This window comes from Scomber scombrus, chromosome 1 (genome assembly GCF_963691925.1).
Source record: "Scomber scombrus chromosome 1, fScoSco1.1, whole genome shotgun sequence".
NCBI lineage: Eukaryota > Metazoa > Chordata > Actinopteri > Scombriformes > Scombridae > Scomber > Scomber scombrus.
This window is the reverse complement of record NC_084970.1, coordinates 5329721-5352666: the sequence shown is the minus strand read 5'-3', so window position 1 is coordinate 5352666 and position 22946 is coordinate 5329721. Positions and strand designations below refer to the sequence as shown.

At 41.2% G+C, this 22946-nt stretch overlaps 2 protein-coding genes across 5 annotated transcripts in view; one reads left to right on the top strand and one right to left on the bottom strand.

The window, feature by feature from the left end:
- si:ch211-186j3.6 (neural-cadherin) overlaps window positions 1–14275 on the top strand; it is a 333490-nt gene extending 319215 nt beyond the window's left edge. The window contains exons 36-37 of the mRNA XM_062419573.1: window positions 11741–11895; window positions 13042–14275. Coding sequence (XP_062275557.1) covers window positions 11741–11895; window positions 13042–13653 — 767 coding nt within the window. The 3' untranslated portion in view covers window positions 13654–14275. The remainder of the gene's footprint in view (window positions 1–11740; window positions 11896–13041) is intronic.
- dpy19l3 (dpy-19 like C-mannosyltransferase 3) overlaps window positions 8354–22946 on the bottom strand; it is a 68210-nt gene continuing 53617 nt past the window's right edge. Inside the window, exons 19-20 of one of the 4 annotated variants that reach the window (XR_009925185.1) lie at window positions 18439–21437; window positions 8354–8445 (exon numbers count right to left, since the gene is read on the bottom strand). Coding sequence is in view for 1 of the 4 variants with exons in the window: in XM_062419588.1 (XP_062275572.1) it covers window positions 21234–21437 (204 nt within the window). In the remaining 3 variants the exon portion in view is untranslated. The other 3 variants (XR_009925184.1, XR_009925186.1, XM_062419588.1) reach the window with 3 other exon arrangements.

The window sequence follows — 22946 nt, the reverse complement described above, 5'->3', positions numbered from 1 at the left end:
TTCAGTTTTTGGATGAGGGTTTTCTTGGTATAGCAAATACAGACTGGGTTGTCTCTATCTTTTATGGCACAGATTATTCTTTTCCCTTAAATTTACTTATTTCTCTTCACTGGTATCACTGTTTACTGCAAGTTGTTCTTACCTTCACCACTTCTTGTGCATCTGTCATTCATTATTACTTTTACAAGTTTGTGGTTTTTCATAAATTGGCTTTATGCTTGATGAAAACTCTGCTCAGGCTTCAACTGCCCAAGGTTAATTAGTGGATGCCCTTCTCTGCAGATGGCTTGTCGCAGTTCACTTGGATAAATATCAAGGGTTTGTGTCAGGCAGTTAGTTAATGTCATTTCACCTGAGTGTTGGACAATTGCCAGATCAGAATTCTACTATGACAGGGAACATTACCTTTACCACTACCTTCGTCAGTATGTCCATCTCCTTCATGTCTTTGGTTGTTAATCATTGGAAGACAAACCTGGTGTGTTGGTTAGTGTTTGCTAGCCTCAACACCCTTTTCATGCAAAAACGACACATGTCCACACCGGGGTTGTTAGTTAATTTCAGCAATGATATCTCTCCACATTAAAATGCTAACATTTGAAACTCTAACCCACACCCTCGTGGAAGGCCATTGTGCAAAGCAGGCACCAAAAACACTGAAAAAGAAAGACTTATTTAAGTTAACTTATTGACCACCTTCTTCTGTGGTGGCTTCCTGCTATTTTCGATGCATTATTCAATTCTTATTGCTAGCAGATTACAATTTCAATGAAACAATGTTTTGAGTTATGGCTTTCTCACAAAACAGCCAGAAAACATTCTCTGACCGACTTATTATCTGGATAAACAATGACATCAAACTAGTTTTGAGAGTTACCAACAAGTATACAAATTTTTTGAGTTGTGTGTGGACTTACCAGCCTCAATAGCTATTCCAAGTGGCATAAAATCTTGTGATATGGAGGACAGACTCGATAATGATTGCAATGATCGACTTTGGCAATATTTTCCAACTTCACACGCTTTGATGAGTATGCTGCACCAATTTGGACCAAGCAACAGCTGATGATGGCAACATTTCTGAAGTGGTCTAATCTCACCGGGTGAACATAGAAAACTGCCAAACGACAGACAACCGATGGCATTCTCCCAGGAGGATCTTAAGATTAAACGAACAAGAACTGGAATGAATAGAGGCCACAGACAAGGACTTCATGGATAGTATTACTTGGTTGGAATCTAGTATTGAAAAACTGGCTAACTCTATTGCGAAGTTGCAACTAAATGTTTGATATAGGTATTTGCTAAGGAAAAGTGGTTTATTTTTTCTTTGACATTTTTATTTAATTGAGCTGCTTATATTTTTATAACGGCAGCATATAACCTACGACTCAGAAATGAAAATTAAGCTTTGTATAAACATTTTTTGCACAAGTGTAGATTTGACAATTAACAAAAAAAAAAGTTATATCTCAGAATTATATACTTACATTTGCATTTGAACAATGTATACCTGGGTAGTTGCACATCTATTCAGTGTGCATTGTTACTGTCACCACCTCCATCAAAGCAGGCACAGACAAAAAGTTGAGCAAACTAAATTAAAAAACAAAAAACAGCGTGTGTTTATTTATGGTTCATTAAGGATCAAGGAATTGAGAATGTATATTTCTCACTCTTTTGGCCTCAGTCTCATTTTTGTCTGTTTTGAAGTTAGCGAGCTATGTGGGTGATTGGAAGTCTCTGTCATGTTGCAAAGCTGCACATTTTGCTCAGGGACAGTCTCTTTGTCTCACTGAAATTGTGCAACACAAAGCAGGCATAAATAACAAAGGCAACATCCTCCCATATCTGTGGCTCTCCACAGCACTCCAAATTATGCCTTCGTCCAAAAGAGTGCTCAGTCACCCGCACAATCATCGATTAAAGCAGCTTGAAAAACAGATTTAACTTCTCATTGCACACCACACCATCCTCTTCCACTACTTAGAATTCAGTTTGTTAAAACTCACCAATCCTTGTACAGTCTTTCTTTGCAGTTGTGCATTGGATGTTGCTTTTATATTTAATCATTAATGTGAGCAAATGCATCTCTGGAACCCCTTTAGAGGAGTCTAAAGCATCTGAAGTTCCTTATTTTGTAGTTGGTCAATTTACAGCTGGACTTGACAGTAACAAAGTTCACTGATCCAAGACACATGCTGGTGTGAGGTATATAGAGAACACACACACACACACACACACACACACACAGAAACAATGCACTATGTGAAGTTAAGAACAAAAACTCACATCCTCACTGTGCAAGTCCATTTGCGTAACTGCCCGGTATACTACCAAAATGCCCCGGGTGTGGTGTGCTATGAAGGTGAGGGTCTATCCATCACTTCATCTTCACGGCTGAGATACAGTCAGATTGAAGTTTGACTTTATTGAAGTTCTTGTACAGGAGGAGGATGAGCAGTGTATTAAATAAAGAATACGGATTAGATCTTTAACAAGGCCAATAGAGAGAGAAAAAGACAGAAAGACACTGAGCACGGAAACCTCAGAACAGACTTCGAAAGAAGTACTGAGCAGATATCGTTGTTAGTTGAAATGTTTGGACACATTCACTTGAATGAGAAAGTCTGTCAAAACTTTTAACTGGTACGGTATATTCAGCACAAACATTACATCAGTGTATCCCTGCAAGTCTAACAAACGTGTTGGATTTCCTTCCTCATAAAACATTTGAAAAGTCAATTCTGAAACCTTCAGTGTTTACACCTCATGTTTACTAGCTCGCAGTCTTCTTCTCCCTTGCCTTTGCTGGAACACTGCTGTGTTTCTTGGCACGTTAACCACCACCTGCAGGTCAGTGGAATACTGTGAAACTGTTGGCAGGCTGTTACACATCAACAGCACATGCATGAGACAAACAAAACCTGGACTCACTCGTAGGAAAAACTGCTCTATAGCACTACTAGAGGGAAAAAAACACGACTTCAAGGACACGTATACTTGCACCAATGAAGATTTAGAGACACTTGTTTCAGCCCTACCTGTTAGTACAAGTATCGGTCAAAGCAAAGAAATAAGCAGCAGTGAGAGGTAGTGATAGATCGAGCACACACAGAAAGATGGCTGCAGTAAACAGAATTATAGTTTGATGAGGGCTTAAATCTATAACATATTATTGACCTGTGTTGATGTACTCATAGACACTGATCTCATTGCAGGGCTGCTCGGATATTGATTGTCTGACTGGAAATCCCATTACACGCACGCACACACACACAGACACACACACACACTCATTCAGCGCCATTTGAACTGCTCAAGGTACAATGGATTTCTCTGTTCATTAGAAAGTAGTGTGCCGCCTCACTGTCCATCCACTCTTAAATAAAGGAGTAGGATGGGAGTTTTGAGAGGCCCCAGCTTACTGCTTACTCCTCAAAGGGCTTTCAATTGACGTGCGTCTTTTCATTTGTGAGACATTTTCCCTCTAGTAGTTAGCAATGCTTGCACAAGTCATTGGGAATTGGGACGTACTCCCTTTAAAATCAGTTGACTAAAACAGTGCCAGTGCGTTTTTTTGACTGTGACATTTGTGTGTGTGTGTGTGTGTGTGTGTGTTAGTGTGGTATTATCCTAACCCTGCACATACCCTGTACTTGCTGGAGATCTGGGAGTAGTTCAGGGGTTTGACTTCATGTAGTGGTTGCTGTTAGAGGCCAATGGAATTGATAGAAACTAGCTATAAAGGTGGGGTGAGTGGAAGAAAGGCAGTTAGAGGGAGGGTAAGTATGAAGTAAGAGTACGAGTTAGGCAGAGAGAAAGTTGAATCAAAAAAACGGAGCGATGGTCAAAGAGAGTAAGGGACCTTAGAGGCAGTGTAAACAAATAAACACATAATCTTTCTTTTCAGCCTCACTCTTTCACAGTCACACACACACACACACACTGTCAGAAATAACGATCAAATTCTCCATTTCTTTGTTTGCCCTCTAGAGAGGGCCTTTGAACAGAGCAGATTCATCTTGTACGCCCTGACCTCCAGCTTCCTTGCTCACTTCCCCACGGAGCTCACACTAGCCACTTCTTCATAGGCACACACTCGCACACACACACACACACGTATGCCTCTCAGCAGATGGAAGCAGCAGAAAGCAAGTGTAAACACATAAAAAACATAAACCTCACCACCTAGCAGTAACCCTCTTCTAATATGTGTGGCTTCTCTGCTACAGTCTACCTATAGACTGTGTTTTTTTACTTATATATGGGCCCCAAGACATAATGCAAAGAAGGTATCGATCCATACAGTCCACACAGCAGCTCCATATCTGACTTCTTTCAGTGCCTCCATTCATATCACATCATGGCTTTTTTAGTGGTTGGGGGGGTGGGGGGGGTAAGGATAGAAATCAAGTTCAAGTACAAATCAAGTTCTAGTACAATACCAGTTAAGCTACATGGTTGTACAGACAAACAGCAAGACTTCACATGGACTTTCTTTTTCTAACCCAAGTGAGAAAAAGTGTCTAGAACTTGATTTCTATCCTTTTATTCACCTTCAGGTTTGATGTTTCTTTTGTGTTCCAGTTCATAAAGAAACAGAAAAAAATAACATACAAAATAAGTGTTTTAGGCTCCCCTTTAAAAAAAAACCAGATATGCTAACTATGATAGCATTGTACTAACCATATGGGCACACATCTTACGTCAAAGGTGCAATATCTAGAATTTTTGTGGCAAATGAAAAGGGCATGAAAATAAGAATGGTCGTGTTTTCGTTACCTTAAAATGAACCTTTTATATCTACAGAGAGAGCAGGTCTTCTTTCACAGAGGCTGCCATGTTTCTACAGTAGCCCAGATTGGACAAACCAAACACTAATCTAGAGAGGTCCTTGTGTAACACCCCTTTGATCAATAATAGGTTGGAATACTATAGAGGATAATGGACCAGTAGGTTCGACTGCTGGAGCACAGTGAAGTGTTTAAATGAATTCAAAGACAAGAGGTAGAATTTGGGATGATGCGGCTTTTTGTATTAAGGAAAAAATAATAAAAATAAAATATAACAAATATCACAAATATGGGTACCACTCACTGATAACACTGGTTGTGTTAAATCACAGAAAGAAATATATATATCACATCGGCAATTGCTCAGTTTCACATGAATGATCAATATCTCAATTCTAACCTGAGTTTACTAACACTTTTATGTAAATGAAGTTTCTCTATGAATCAAATCAAATTCTACAACATGGTTAAAAGAACAATCAATTATGCTCACAAAACAATACTCTTCAGGAAAATATCCTGCCACTCAGTTCTCAGTTCCACACGGGGGGAAAAAAAAAAACGTCAAGTCAAAGTCAGAGTCAAAAGAGGGAATGTGTGCAGGTGTGCTGATCAGGGGGACTGAGGTGAGAATGTTTTGCAGCAGTCGGCCTACCACCCCAAAGGGTGAAAATTAGGATACGTTCAGTAGCCACTGGTGGTATCTGGTGATACTGTTTCTCTTCCGCTCTAGATCCAGGTGGGAAGGCTCGCCATCAACATCACTGGAAGATCCAGATCCAAATCCAAGAAAACAAACAACAACAACAACAAAAAAACCTGACTGATCTCACGTTACAGACTGGGCACACTGACACAAAATGGCAGCGCTCAGAAAAAAACAACAGTTTTCTGCTCCACAGAGCTGTATGGCCGAAGCGCGCGAAGAAGGCCCACAGTCACAGTCAAAGCCAATGGCTATTAGCTCGAGCTACTAGCGTCGCGGCTACCGACTATGCTAATTCCCACTAGTACCGGACTCACAGTGGACTTCAATATAACGCGGCGTAAGCCTTATGTCTTCATTTTCTTGTTTTTGTCATCAAACTTGTCGTAACCGTTCACTCTTGCTCCTCTTTTCATACAGACCGGAAGAAAGAAAGAAATACAGACGTGCACTCACTAGACAGGAGCAGGGGGCGGAACTCTTTGCATCAAATAGTCACTGATAGGTCACACTGGCCCGTCAATCCCCTCACAGATATCAAAGATCCTCCCCTCCAGGTGATACTCATCACTCTGAGCAAAAACAAATTGACCATAGTCTCCAAACCGTTTCTCTCCCTTTTTCCTCTCTCATTCTGGAACTCACTCTGCCATGTGGGTTACACTTGCACTTGCACATGTTTTGTAAGTGGAGGAAGATGGATATTCACACCTCTAAATGCCACTAAACCCTACACACTGGTCCTTTAAGACAGATTTGAAAAAAATATGAATCCATCCTTTAATGCGGTACCAATAAATCTGTAAGTTGTGGCTTGTGGATTTAGGAATGCAAGGGATTTTTGTTTTCTTTTGTCGTTGGTTTTACTATTTAAATGCTTCTATTTTTAGTCCTTTAATGTGACCCAGAGCCCAAAGCCTCAAGCCTCTTTTGTGATTGGCTTTGGAAACCTCCAGGCTGCTGGACCAGTTGCTTCTTAACACTGTTATGTGTTCTTTCTTTGGAAAGATCAGGGTATCCCAAGGTAAATGAGAACCTTTGCAGTGGGGCCAGGGGACTGGTTTTATAACCTTGTTTTTTTGCCAGTTCACTGCCTCTGTAACATTAAGGCCACCCCAGCAGTCTGCCATGTCTCCTACAAAAACTAAAGCTTTCAGTTTCTTTATCTTTTGTTCGCCTCTTGTTCAGTGCCATTAAAAGCCATAACGCCACTCTAAAAATGAAATACTGAATCATCTTATAAATCTGCCAGACAGTGGAGTTGTGGTGAGGAGGACAAGTTGACAGTAAATGAATATTGATTTTTTCCCCCCTCTCCTGTACTGTGAAGTTAGTTTCTGGCTGAGTGAATTTATTCTTACAGAGTTGTCAGAGGGTAGGCTGTTTAATGGGGTGTTCACAAGGATCCACGCAGAGTTTGAGTGCCGTCTGTTGGTGTGCTTACATGATGGATTTGGCTGATGTTTTAGTTGTGATGTAGGAGGCAGACATGTGAATTAAAAAGAGAAAAAAAAAGTCAGGGGTTGATGGAGGAGGAGAGACATGATGGTGTTTAAAAGATGTGTTTGGCTTGTTTAAGATCACAGATTTTTCACGCTGATGTTTAGTAGTGTAATGGTACTATAGTATTTGACGTGCAGAACAATGATTCTAGAGTGCTATAGTTCCACCTGGAACCTTTTTGACAGCGAACCACTTAACTGTAGTGTTGATATATGCTAACCAGTTTAGCCAAGGTAGCTTGCTTACCCTGTAATGTCACTGCTGTCAGAATGACTGATGACATATAACACTGACTGAAAGCAACACTATTATTAAAATACGCTTTGTTATGTCAGTAGTGAAATGATACCCCCACCCCACCCCCCTCTCTCTATGACGGTCAATCCACCTTTAAGTGAAGTCGTTCAGAACAACGGTAAAAAACATTTGAAAATGTAGTATGCAGTATTACAGTAAAAGTACTGCAGTATTATGAGCGATGTAGTATGCAGTATTACAGTAAAAGTACTGCAGTATTATGAGCGATGTAGTATGCAGTATCACAGTAAAAGTACTGCAGTATTATGAGTGATGTAGTATGCAGTATTACAGTAAAGTACTGCAGTATTATGAGTGATGTAGTATGCAGTATTACAGTAAAAGTACTGCAGTATTATGAGCGATGTAGTATGCAGTATTACAGTAAAAGTAGTGGTTTGGTCCTCTGACTGATATATTATTATATATGACATCATTACATTATTAATAGTGAGGCATCAGTGTTAGAGCAGCATGTTATTGTTGTAGCTGCTGGAGGTGGAGCTAGTTTACACTACTTTATATACAGTTAGACTATAAATGATCATAAAACAGGTGTCAGCAGGTGTTCTGACTCCTTGTTTTGTTTTTTCCACTGCAGCAACTAAATTTAAATTAAAATAAATACATTTATAAGAATTAACCAAAATGTTTTCAACCTTTTTCTTTTTTTTCTTTTGTTGTACCAAAATCATACTGAATCAAGTACTGTTACAACCCAAGTAAGGTTTTTTTTTGTTTGTTTTTTTTTGGATACTTTTTATTGAGTTTAAACAAAACACACCCAACAGAAGAAAGAAAAGAAAAATAAATGAAGAAATAAATAAAATAAAACAATAACAATAAAAATAACAACAATAATAATAATAATGATGATAATAAATATAGACAATACTTGAGTAAGATGAAATAACAATAATATATAAAAACTAGTTAATTTTAAAAAAAATACATCAGATGAATATGCTGACTAATCAAATGAGGTTAAACAAAATATTGTCTCCAGTCCACTCTACGGATGACAGTTTAACTTTAGAGCTCCCAGTCATCAGTTACCATATCATTTGCGTCCCATGATTGGGGTTATGAGAGGTGTCCTCCACTCAGTCAGGAGCCTTCCATTTAAAATGAAGTTCTTCAAGTCTGCAGGTAGATAATCAAGGAGAGGTGACCATTCATCCATTCATGAATAACTCATTGCTTCCCCTTAAAACAACCTGTAACCTTTCATGGGGTCCTAGTGAGGTCTTATATTGGATTAATAGGATTTGAGCAGTTGGGGTATTTATAGTGCTGTCAGTTGGAATGGTTTGCAGTGTGTGATTGCTGCTTGTCACATCCTGTGTGTGTCCTGTGTGTGTTCTGTGTACCTGCCCTTTGTTTAAGAGAGCTGAGACAAATCATTGGTCCCGTCTGATCGGTGGCAGCTCAACAACCTACAGATAAGCTCTTCCTCCACCTCCTCACCCTCTCTGAGTCTAACAAACCAACTTGTTTTATCTACTTCAGTTCGTGTTACTTTTCCCGAGCCAGGTCCGAACACTGCTGCTCTCTAATGTGATTACACTCAGCTTTCATGTGCACGTTTCAGAGTTGTCGTGAAATACATTTTTTTTAAAACAGAGACTTGAAGATAGCATATGACTCAGAATATAATTCCGCTCGGCTCAATTAATGCCACGCGGTTTGTAAATTATTAAGTATTATCTCGACATTGCACTCCAGACTCTACAAGCTGTGCCTTTTGCAGCGCTGCAGAAACACTTCCTTTTGATTCAGTTGTTTGATTTGAGAGAAAAGCGCAGCTGATTAAAAAAGGAGGAAGAGCGTAGCCAAACACGGAGAGTTTGCGTGGGTGTGAAGCAGGTTGGTTAATATTATGGAGAGGCTAGTGAATTGTGAGAGTGTTAACAAAGGCGATGGAGGTGACGGGGATGAGACGAGGCACAGAAGATGTGTTAGACATCTGAAAAGGTTGCAGCGATGCTAGAGAGAGAAACACATGCAGATTGGTTGATCTGTGTGTGTGTGTGTGTGTGTGTGTGTGTGTGTGTGTGTGTGTGTGTGTGTGTGTGATCCTTCAAATTTGCATTTTACTTCAGTCAAATCACCTCAACTTTTTTTTTCTTTTCTGGAGTGCTACAGAAAGTAGTCACTTCCTCTGAGCTGTTACCTTCTTTCCCCTCACATACATTTTTTAAATGAGTGTTAACGCCTCTCACAATCTATAGCGTACCCATGTGAAATGCTAATCATCCACAGAGCAATGACAGTGTAACTAACTCCAATAAGACATTAGGCCACTAATTGTCCACGCTGCTGTCAGCCGGGGCATCGTTAGTGGTCTTTGGGTCTAATTGACAATCAGTCTGCAGATATGATCATCTCTGTTCTGTGCCTACAAGGCCTGTCACACTACCCCACAGTTATAATTACCCTTAGCTGCTGAGATGCTGACACATTTGAATGTACAGTATAAGGATGTGAATCATCAATTAGCCACATGCAGGCCAACCAACAGATTGAATATTAGTCTTTTATTGAAAATCTTGATAGTCATGTAAAGCTGATGTAATCAAGTTTAAATCCATATTTAATAACTGATCAGAGTTACAGTGACTGGAATGTGCTACTGTATATGCTGTTTAAGAGATATGTGATCCAGAACAGTGGTTTTATGTTTAACATGTACATTATAATGAAAAACAGTTCCTTAAAGTTGGTCATGTTAATGATCTGTAATCAGTTTATCATACATATTAGTAAAATGCTAATTACATAGTCTTATATTCAATAAATGGCAACAATGAAATGATTAAACATTGAATATTTCTGCGTAACTTTATGCAAACCTTGATATGACAATAAAAAAATTCTAATTTAAATAGATACATTTTGGGACAGTTTATTCCTCTATTAGACAGTAACAGTGGATAGATGATAGAAAATGAGAGATGTGGAATTACATGGTGCTGGAACTAATCATTTTCATCACTGATTATCTGCCAGTTATCTCAATTAATAGATGGATTAATTGGTTAATCAAACACGAGAAAACTCAAGTTTCCTAGAGGAAGGTGATGTCATCAAATGTTTTATTTGGCCTGGCCAACAGTTCCCAAAAAAATCATTTTACATCACAGTAATGTAAGATCAAGAAAGGCAGCAAATTGTCACATTTGAGAGCCAGCAGCCGTTAAACTTGAAAGAACATTAATGGATTATTAAAACAGTTCCTCCTTGATTTTCTGGCGACTGACTGATTGATTTACCACCTATCTATACATGCAACAAAGCTTCCCAACTGGACAGGAAATGAGCCACCGGGGTTTCTTAGTGTAACAATACTACTAAACTACATGTTGTTGGAATTGTGTATCTATTACTGTGTCTCAAATACTTCTGTACTTACACTTCATATTTTGAGTGCATACGTGCGTTTGCACTTAGAAGTATGGAAAATGGTCGGGGCTGGTGAGGTTAGTTTGAGTCAGGAATCTGACTTCAGGGGGCATTCCGGTTGAAATGTCTGACTTGGAATTTGGAAATTCCGACTACCAAGTACAACTGGAACACACCATATGGTGAACATTGCCACATTATAGAATTACATGATATATGTGTGTTTTCTGCCCTAAGCGTCACTATACTGTTGTCACATATAAGCCATCAGTAGATTGGGTTGATTTAGCAGTCTGTAATGATTTGCTAACACAACTGCTAACACTAGCTTGCTAATGCTAGCTTGCTAACTAGCTAATCATTTCCAGTAGGTGCACAACGGCCATGTTTGATTTGAAACAACACTAACCTGTTGAAATTTGTGCAAGTACATAGTGTACACAGTGTACTAACAGAAGTATAACCAGAATACATTTAACATTTAAATAACAACATGTCTGGTTTTGCCTTGTGTGAAAGTCACTTAAGATAAAAGCCAAATGACAAAATATAAAATGTTAACATAAAAAAGTCTCCTCTGATGTTCAGACACATTTTCTATTATGGAGGATGATCAGACTGTATGGTATGAGTGAGTGTGCAGTTAATTGTTCAGCTGCTCAGGTAGAAAAAAACCTCATCTGAGGGATGCAGATGCACATTCTGCCAACTCTGCCAGCCCAGAGACACTCTGACATTTCACTCCAGCAGCACACAGAGTAAGAGGAGGGTGCTGCTGCTCAAATCCAGTGTATGTGATCAAATGTGAGTAATAAATCATCAGTCATTAGCTTGAGTCTTAATCCATAAGTATCAGCTAAACTCTTACAACTTATCACATTTCAGCGCACATCTTTTTGGCAAATGATTCTCAAGGCCAACTCCATCAAACACCACCTCTCTCCGGGGCCCTGCCTTTAATTGGATGAAGGATCTTAATCATTTAATTTGTAACGCCGGTGCCCGTGCTGATGAGCCTCCTCCGTCTTTATTGCAGTGCTGCTGCTGGGCATCTTCCTGTACACCCGCTGGAGGAGCTACAAAGGGCTGAAGGAGGGCGTCTACCACGTGTCGGCCCACCACGACGGCTGGGAGGACATCCGAGAGAACGTCCTCAACTACGACGAGGAGGGGGGCGGGGAGGAGGACCAGGTACGCACACACACACACACACACACATATACCAACACTGTAATACATCAATTATCCAACTATTAGCACTTTACCTACAGCAGGCGATTCAGTCAGTTCAGTTTGGAATAAAATCCTCTGCTCTCTGTGTGTGTGTGTGTGTGTGTGTGTGTGTGTGTGTGTGTGTGTGTGTGTGTGTGTGTGTGTGTGTGTTGTAGAATTTTAATTAGGCCCACGCAAAATCCTTATCTTCTCTCTCCGACAGCCACTGTAACCCACAAGCACTCAACAGTACTTAAGAGCTTGCATAATATCACAGCTTTCATCACAACAAACACATGTGGCCACTCCTACACACACACACACAGAGCAGAAAAAAACTTACATGCACAGATTGTTGTCACACCCTGTCAGTACCCCAAAAATCCTTAAGGTCTTGTCCTCCCTACTGTAAATCACCTGCAGCCACACACACACACACACACACACACACACACACACACACACACACACACACACACACACACATACACACATTCTCCCTATCAGAGTAGATGCCTCAGTTAATTCTCAAGAGTCTGTTTAAAAGCTCTCCGGAGGAATAAAAACAGCACTTTCCATTCATCACATAATCAGTTTTACAGAGCGACCCACACCACCTCCTCCGTGTGTCATTTCTTCTTCCTCCTCCTCCTCCCACATTCCTCCTTTTTTTTTTTCGTCTCTGCTGCCGTGGTTACAGTTTTAGTGGCATCGGTACTGAAGTGAGCGGCTGTTAAGAGTATATGTGAAAGAAACCCTCAACACACCGCTGTATATGAGAGATGGAGAGAAAAGAGACGCCCCTTCATCTTCTCTCCTTCACCTCCACATACTTCTTTATTTTAACGGTCTCACACACACACATATCAGATACTCTAAATTACAGTGACTTCTCAGAGACAGTGAATGGAGATAGATTGGAAACTTAAATAGGTGGAACATTCACAGTAAACATAACGGGGAGACCTGATTGTTTTTCTGCCCTCTTTTCATTTTTCAGCTTGCTCTGTCACATTTCATTCTTTTCCCACTGACATATTCACTCTTTCACAGTTTCAGTTTCTATGCTAACTGTGACTTTTCCTGTGTGTTATTCTTTGTGTGTGTGTGGGTGTGGGTGTCCAGAACGCCTACGACATGGCAGAGCTGCAGAAGTCTCTCCAGCCGAGCCCGGCCCAGTCGGTCCAGTACTGCCGCTCCAGAGCCCTGCACCACCCACCGCCTCCCCATCACCACCACCACCATCACCTCCTCCACCAGGCGACCCCCGCCCCGCCCTCCGCCCAGCAGCTGGACTCCCTCAGCCGGACGGCCAGCTCCACCACCCTGCCCCCTTCGGCGGCCTCCACCTCCTCCACGGCCACCACCACCACCAGCCTCCGCAGGGACGTCCCCCCCACCAGACTCCCGGCCCAGGGTCAGGCCCGGCCCTCTCAGCTGGCCCGCCGCTCCCTGTCCTTCTCCAGCCAGGATCTCGCACGCTACCTGTGCGAGATCATCCGCGACGCCGACCAGCACCCCGACACGGGGCCTTTCGACTCCCTGCAGGTGTTCTCCACAGAGGGCGGGGGGTCGCCCGCCGGCTCCCTCAGCTCCTTCAGCTCGGCGGGGCTGGACGCGGGGAGCGGCGGGGACGCTGGCGGTGAGGGCAGGAGGGAGGAGACGCTCGGGGAGTGGGGGCCTCGCTTCGAGAAGTTACGGGCACTTTACGAGCGAGCCGAGGCCAGCGACCTCTGAACTCGCACAGACCGAAACCCCCTCCCCTCTGATTGGACCCTGCTAGCGGCCCGCCCCCTAAACCATCAACTGTGACGGACGCTTTAGCGGCGAGCGAGGCGGGAAACCAGCAAGACAGCGACTGACAGAGACACTCGCCCTGTGTGCGTTCCTCGCCACACAAACTCACTCGCTGGCAGACGACTGACACACAGCGGGGTATTTTAACTGGACGATGAGCTCAGTCAATCAACACGGCCGCCTCACAGACACATGAAAGCGTCCCTGTGAAAAGAGCCTGTCTCTCTGTTGCTCCTTCTACCTTGGGTGACAATTTGGCGGACGTTATCAAACCTGCCAGTCAGGTTAAAGGCTTTTTTGGAACGTCACTCTCTACTCGGGCTACTCATCGTGATGGAGCTTAGCTTCACTGTCGGAAAAATCTGTTCCAGTCAGAGCCGCCGAAACCTTGAATTCGCTCTATTTTCTAACACTGATTGTGAGGCGCTGTGGATCAGCTGAAGGGCCAAAAACATGGAATGAAAATGTTTTGAGGGGGTTTTTTTGTTTTTTTTACACCTGTGCAGATCTAAACCACCTTAAAATGTCTTTATATCCCGTTTGCTGGTGAGTTAGCTGTAAATAACAACGAGAAGACGATGAAGATGAGAGGGGGGATCATACTGAGTAGCCCATAGAGTGCACAGTGGAGTTTGTATAGTTGACACATTGTGTCCTCGCTGCCTGGCTGTACACAGCTTCTGTCAATGTTTGTATGAGAAAAAAAAAAAGTGCTTTGACCATCACTGGGTTGCAGGGTGAGATTTTTTTACTTCTTTTTTTTTTTTCTGGTAACGTGTCCTTCGCAGGGTTGAGTAATTCTGTATCGGTCGGATGTTTCAACTTTCAACGCTCCGTGGGTTGTACGACATCAAGCTACTTAATACCGCCGCGCCCCTCGTCTTCATTTGATTTCCTGTTCTCATTCGTGCTCCCCGCCGCTTAGTTTCCTCCCCCGCCGAAGGGAGGACACACACACAAAAATTCAAACAGCTTTCATTACAAAGAAATGGAAGCGGACGTGTGGACTGCAGGAGGAAGTAAATACTTGCTCTGTTGCTTTGTTCCACGTGCGCTCTTCCTCAGGCATACCAAACGTTGGAGGCATGAGAGACTACTTTAACAGATGACAGCTCGGTAGAATACCAACTATGTCAAACGTCTTTTCCAAGGTGACTACTCAATAAACACACAAAAAATGGGAAGGAGGACGGTGGAATGAAGGAGATTTATAAATAATCTAACTGTGCTGTGATACCTGTGCCATCGGCAGCTCACACACACATTTATCTATTGTCTCCTTGCTAAATGACTGCACACTCCTGGCTGAAACAGTTCTAATTGTGATTGTGGGGGGAAATGGACTGACAGAAAATTGCAGGGAAATAATAACTGCAGTTATTATCCAAGCTGTGAACTGTCAGCGCAGTCGACGATTGTTCCTCTAGTTTGGCTTTCTTGTCACATCAGGTTTTTTTCCCTCCTCTTTTCTTTTCTTCCTGCTGTTGTGGAGCCGATGCAAACGATTGATCTAATAACACCCAAAAAGGCAAAGAACACTAATAAAGAAGTGAAGGGCAAAGAGGAGTCAAGAGAGATGATTGCAGGGTGGAGGGGTTGAAACAGAGAGGTAGAGAGGAACCATCTTAACAAAGTGCCTGGTACTGTGGTTAAAATATGCCACCAGTGCACCGTGGAGCTCAGTGGCTCCACAGGGAGTGAAGAGGTGCTGGGAGTGATGGTTTTTCTGTTTGTTGCACAGGAAAAATGGTACAAAAGTCACCTTCTCCTCCAAAAACCAGCCAGCTTGGCTTCTACTGGCGTTTCAGGGGGCTGTATTCCACAGGGGAGTCTGTCAGCAGAGAGCAGTTAAAGGGTAGGAGTGTGTGAAAGCACGTCAGGCCGCTAATCCTAATAGGAGTTGATGGCTTGCTGTCGTGCTGGATATATAAAAAAGAAAAAAACAAGGGATTGTGGGTACTTTGAAAAACAAAGTGGAGCACGGAGTCGATTCCCAGATCGCAGCTTTCCAGAAACATCCTGAAAAGCTGAACCAACAATGCAGCTTTTTTTTTTTTAGGCGAAGGTGCAGTATGTTGTGCGTTGATGCCTGAAAGTAAGACACACACTTTTTTTTCCTTCTTTTAATATACACACACAGACAATGGGGATTTTCTAGAGAGGGATGCTTGTTTTTTTATTCCTCTGTAGAGCGCGGTGAGCCTGAGCCACACAGAGCGGTGAAGGATGAAGATGCTTTCATGCTTCACCTCTCTCTCCGACTCAACCCCCACCCCACCGCTACCATTCATTTGTACCATAAAAACGGCTTCTTAAATGTTGTGTTCTGGGTGCAGACATGTCGTGAACAAAGTTAATGTTTTTACCTCATTTGTAAATACAGAAATAGATTATCGTTTTTTTGTCAAGAAAAAGCACCATAGGTCAAAAATCTGCAGCTTCGGAGTGAAAAAAAAACAGAAAATATCTTTTTTTTTAATCATCATGATGGTGATGAGCTTTCAACAGTTATGTAAGTGTTTTGTATTTGCTTTGATCTTTTTTTTTTTCAATAAAATCATTTATTTGCACCAGTGACTGTGATGAAATGACTAAATTCAAACCGACGAAATGGGAGAAAAAATAGGTTTTTCATAATTACAAACGAGGGAATTACATCATTGGAAAAGAAAAACTTTTATTGTTCACACTGCCGGTGTACATGGATGTGTCAAAATGCTAATAGCAACTTGCAATGGAAAACAAAGGTAGTTCAACCAATAGCATGCTCGGTGTGAGAACAAGCAGGTTTGTATGATTTCTGATATGAAAAAGGTTCAGCTGTTCAACATGAGTTCAGTGGATCCTTAGAAGAAAATAAGAAAAGAAAAAAAAAGCAGATAACTAAAGGCACTCACACACAATACAATTATCTTTAATCAAATAAACTCAAGTGGATGTTTCTGCTCTTGCCAGAGATCCTTGTTGGTCCAGTCAGCTGTAAATGTGACTGCTAGTATTGAACATAATTAAAGGTTCAGGGTCACAAGCTTATTTTCTCGTAATCAAACTGCACCAGAAACCTTCTTTATTGAGCTTATGCTACCAATTAATTTTTTGTCATTTGTTCTGTTTCCTGTTTTTGTTTTTCTGGCTACAGTAATTACAACATAAGTACACATATTTGAGGAGGTCATGTGACCTGACACGACCACACCCGTCACAGATATCAGATTAAAAAGCTGATTTTTGGCACAAAGTTAAGTTTGGCATTTAGTAGTTTACAGCTTTGCGTGGGTGTAGCTGCTTCTATGATGAAAACTTTAAAGAATGTATCAGTATGATGATGCACATTATTTCTTACAATTGTTGCATTCTCCAAAAACTTTTTCTAATGCATACTTAACAAAAACATGAGCAGGTGATTTGGTGTGGAAGAATTGATCTAAATAGCACTGCTGTGTAGTTATCACAATAAAGTGTCTGTCAGTCCTTCACATTGTATGTTATATTATAAAGATAGATATTTGCTCAAATGTTGACACCAGGTGACAACAAATGACAAAACTAGGTAGTTGGAACGCCTCCTTGTCAATCACATCTGAGGATAAGTATGGATGTGTATATAGTGTTCCTCATCAAACATGCTATTTAGACCCTTGTGGAAATGTCACATTCACAAATAGCATCAATGTAATTACATGGCAGGGACTCAGTGTTTTTATTATGATGACACGTGTAACATGACTGCGGTTCGTTCTCTAAAGCTGCCTAAAATGAGTTTTTTACATTAACAGCAGGTGAAATGATGTAATGTGAAGGGGGTCAAGAATCAAACGACACAGTTACGACTTAGCTTGAGAACATAGCGGAGCATTTAGCAGCTAGATATTTCCATCAGGAGTGGATAGAGATAGGTTAAAATTGCTGATGGAATCTAAGTTTTTATACATTTTATTGATATGGTTGTAATGAGACAATGTTCATGTGCTTTTGGCCATATAGTGTGTAGTGTTATTGTTATGGCAGATTTCTGTAAGGGAATCACATGTTTTATTTAGAATAATCAAGCTTTAGTCCTGCTCTAAATTTGGTTTGAGGCAACAGAAATCTATCCGCATCTTTAAAACCATTCTTTAAAACCGCGTTTGTTTCAGCAGCAACCACCAGTTCGTTTTTTTTTTTTTTTTTAAACGAGTCTAAATGCAGCGTCTGAGCTGACTTCTATACATGCACACGACTTAATGGCTTTCTCCATCTCCCTTTCATTAAGAGAGGCGCAGTCAGACGGCGTACCTCCAAACCAACGACTAATCCCAATATGTATGGAAATTAACAATGCTGAAAAAATATTACATTAGTACACTCTTATTAGGCAAACATAATGGAGTCACTTCGCTCTCAAATAAAGCAATCAGACATCTTCTAAATTAAACATCCAATGTGAAGGCAGGGTTGAGGAGGGGAGGGGGGGGGGAGGGGGGCAGAGGCAGAGAACAAGCAGTGCTGTTCCTCAGTGATCTGATTGGTATGCATTACAATGAGGACGTGCGGTTAACGAACATGTTTTCATAAAGAAGCGGCACAACAACTGAGTGTTCATGCATCTGTGGGTGTGTGGATTATCAAAGACGGAGGTCCTTATTAACAAGTATACAAATATAGGCAGATATCCCCAGATGAGGGCAAAAGGGGGGGGGGGTTTAAAAGTGTTTGTGTGAGTGTGTGTGTGTGTGTCGTACCCACATTTGCTCATTGTAGCAGGCAGCTCTGATTGGCTCTGACTGGCCAACCCATAATTACTGACACAGCTCCAACCTTTCAATCACCTCCTCTCCTCTGCTTCCCCTTTGGTTAGGAAGAAGAAAAAAGGAGAAAAAAATGAGGAGAGGGTACAGATTGTTGTGAATCTGTGTTCTGATGTTCTCTCATCTCTGCTTCTGTTTAAACATGAGCCTCTTCTTGTCTTTCCCCACTCCTCCTCCTCCTCCCCATTTTCTTTTCTAACCATAAAGCCTTGGTTTGATATGCAAGTGTTGGCTCCCTCTCTCTCCCAAACTATTTTGGATTGCGGCAGGGAATCAGCGTCGTTGTCAGCTTGCTGCAATTTCCTAGCCACTTACATTATTCATGTGTGTGTGTGTATATGTGTGAGGAGAGAGTGAAAAGGTTGAGGCTGCTGCTGATGAGAATCACAGAGCCAACAGAAAGAAAAACATGACAGCATTCACAACAACAACACCACTGTCACAAATATCACTTGGTAGCAGCTTTGACCTCAGTTTTACAGCAACAACACATTTAAGCAGAAGTGGAACCTGCTTTGCTTCCACCCGGGTGGGGAATCGAAACTAATAACATTATTTCGATTCTCTTTTCAGGGCAGTAATTGATCACATCTATCATTGCCGAGCTAAAAAAAAAGTTAAATGTCAACTGATCTGAGCTCCAGGCCGGTCAAACTTATTTAATGTGTTTTTTTTTTCCCCCTCCCACACAACAGGTTAAACTAATACTTCTCTCCTAACTGTCTCCATGCATCTAATATACCTATATCTATATACTAATATACCTCAAGCTCTCTCAGCACACTAACAAGTTTTTGACACTTTAGCACATTAGTCACGTTTAAAAATCCCAAAGCGGAAAAAAACAAGTGAGGAATCAGAATCAAGGTCCAAACAATCCTGACTTAAGGTCCACTTACTTGCTTTTTCCAGACCATATAGAAAAGTCTTCATGAGTGCATAGGGTTTGTCCATAGCACTTTTAGAAGAGTGTGTGATACAGTTGAAAACTCTGGAAAAAGCGAGTAAGGGGACCTTTGAGTTGGTGTCATTGTGACCAACTACTATTTCCGAGAATTAACTTTAACACTCAGTTTTTAAGCCGACATAAGAAGTCCCAAAAGTGCTGTTGTCTACTGTGCTCACATGACAACAGATCCATCTCCATGACAACTGAGTAAGCTCCACCCATTGGTGAAGACCGCATGATATGATCGAAAGCTGCAGGGGGAAAAAGCTGATAAGTGGAACTTGAGGAGAGTTGGTGAGGAATAGTTCTAAATTTGGAATAATAAAAGATCTCAGCCAATCAGATCTGTGTCATTTACCAAAAGAAAGTCAGAACTTTTTCAAACTTCTTTTAAATTAGAAAAAAAGCTTCATAGGTAATCGACTCTGTTAAAATTATAGCAGCACTTTGAGAAGTTGGCAGTGCACGTTTTCATCTAACTTGTACCTTATGTGTAATTTATGAGAGAAATAAGTCAGCGTTACTGTGGCAACTTGCACTTTCCAAAAAAAGTATTAAGTTCATGAGCTGAAAAACTGAATTAGGGTTTTCTGTTTTAACAGCCAGGCCTCATTTCCCAAAAGATCATAAAAATCCATCTCACAAACATTTGTAAGTTGAAGTAGTGTTTCCCAAAAGCATTGTAACTTTTGTTTTGGCTCATTATTTATTATACTTTATCAAGAACACTGAACATGTGTACACTAATCTTCACCATCCTCTTATCCTTATTTATTCATGTCTTCAGGCTGAACTATCAAATACCTCCCCCGGAGGTGTATTTCCTGTATATCCTCTCTTCTTTTTATTTATAGTGTTTATGATGTTTGCCTCACAGTTATATACAGAAAACCTAACACAGAAATGATGGCAGAGTGATGAACACGTTCATGAAACGTATAGGAACAGCCACTGCTTCATTTTACTTTAATACGTACTGCTTCAGGAAAACGTGCAGTAATTTAGGAGTATTCGTAGAATCACTCTCAGCTTCTAGGATTGATCGTTATTGGAAACGAGGCCCAGCTCTATTTTAGATCCGGTTCCAAATGGACTAAAATCCTCAGATTTGTTCAACTAAACAAATCTTTTATCTTCTCCTCCTATTTTCAGTGGCGATGAATAATGTACAAAACGTGTAGTGTGTAATATATATCTAGAAAAGCTTCTTTTTATTACAATGTATAGAGTATTTGAATGTTGTAGTTTTTAAATATGAAGTTATGGTTTTTCTTGCTTTGTTGATGCTGGATCCAGCTTTGATAGATGCTATTGAACTATATTTCTAGGTGTTTCTATGTAGCGATGACTGCTACTTTTTATTTCATTTCATGCTGCTGTGCAGAAATGACACACACTACATCAAATAAAACTAAATTATTAGTGGTTGCTCGTGGTATTTGGGCCCTGCTTAGAGTTCAAATGTTTCTGTGTGTGTTCCTCTGCACCGCTGTGGGCTGGGAGGAGGCTGGCTGGAGACACAACACCCCAAAGCAGGACTCCTATAGGTGCTTCCACACTCCACAAACTAAAACAATGCAGCCCCCAAGCTTGAACAGGCCCACTGCTCACCACCACAGTTCACACAACCATGTGTTGAAAAAATAATGGGCATGATCACAGCTGGGCACAGCGCAGAGAGGAGACAGAGGAACAGCGAGGACTCAGTGCTTTTATCTCTTCTTCTCCTCCATCTCTCTCCCCTCTCCCCTCTGGCGGGGGTTTCTGTCGCCGCCCTCCTCCTGCTACGGACTGGCGCTGGGCTCAGACGAGCTCTTGGCACTTTTCTTGCGTTTCTTCTTGACCCGGTAAACGTGGAAGGTTTTATTCTGGAACGTTAAGTTGAACAGGGCGGTGTAGGCCGCTGCCTCCGTCTTGATGGCTTCGCAGAACCGTGGGTGGGAGGCGGGGACGAGGTCTAGCTCGTTCTCTCCTGATCCGTCCATGATCTGATGGTACAGGGAAAAAATTAAGTGTGTCGTCGTCAACAGCGTCAAGACTTACAGAAGGCTGGAAGTAATCTCTGAAAGGTGCCCAGTGTTCATCAATACATCACTAACGTTTATTTATGTGCAGATATCATCACTGTGAATAAACACCATCAACAGAGTGATTGACAGTCTCTCACAGCCAATAGTTTCACTTTGTGGCCCTGCCAGCTGGATCTCTGCAACACTGCTTCAGAGCATTTAGAATGACTGAGCCTCCATAAAAGTATTCTGATTACTGATAGATGTATTGATAAAACGCCTACTTTGCTACAATGTACAGAAGGTAACAAAATATGAAGAGAGCTCCACAGAGTTGATGGATTGAAGTTGATGGAAAAACAGATGAAAGGATGAAGAGAATGCAAAAAAAACAGTTCTTCATGCAGGGCTTGAGACTAACAGCGTCCTGTTGTCCCACTGACAGGAAAAAAGGAATTTTATTTTTGTATGTATTTATTTATTTTAACTATTGCTTAGCAAGTGACAAACTGAATAGAAAGCTGACTACTGACTACATGCTGTTACTACGGTTACTCAGGTACCGCTCTATATATCCCCGTTACAGGGGCTAACGTAACAGGGATATGAATGCAAAATAATAATAAATGCAAATATGTTGCACTGGATTAACAAAACACATCACTACCCTGGCTATGTGTGATATCTTTAGACAATTTCAATAAGTATTGTGGCCCTTTTTGTTCAAATTTAAGCCTTAAACATGAAAAACTGTTTGTGGAGAGTGATGCACGGATTGCAGTTCTATCACGGTTCCTCTGAATCAGGCCGGTCAGGTCATATAATATGACATTGTGATTAATAGCTGATGGGCCGCGGGTGGTGGAAAAAAATACATTATTAATAAGGACAATATTAATTCTCTAAAATGTGAACACAGCAGAGAGTAGAGTTGTACAGCTTCATTTGCTGTCAGGCACAAATTACTGACTCACAACTAAGCAAACTAACAATGGGGGAATGCTAAAAAAAATATACAGACACTAATAACAATTATTTCTACAATTATATAAGAGAGATTGTTGGAGAAACTGGTGCACTCAGCAGGCTACAATCTTTCCAGACCTCATGAGCAGGAATGGGACCGCAGCAGGCAGAATGGATAGTAGGCTACATAAATATCAAACTGTGATACAAAGGCATTATAGAAACTTTTACAATTACTGAAAACAGCAAGAAAAACACAGATTCAGTGATTTGAGGGGGGGGGCAGACAAATGTGGGGACAGTTTACATTCACTTTGGAACGATTCAATTAGTTTTTTCAGGACGGTGGTGAAAAAAAGTGAGTCTAGAGCCCTGATTATCATTCTTCATCCTTTAGAGAACATGGACCATGTTCCAACAAGTGTCAAAACAATCTCACCACAAGGTCCATTTGTAGCTCCTCAGAACATGCAGTTAATGCAGTTGTCCAATGGGTTGACAGAACACATGCAAAAATAGAGC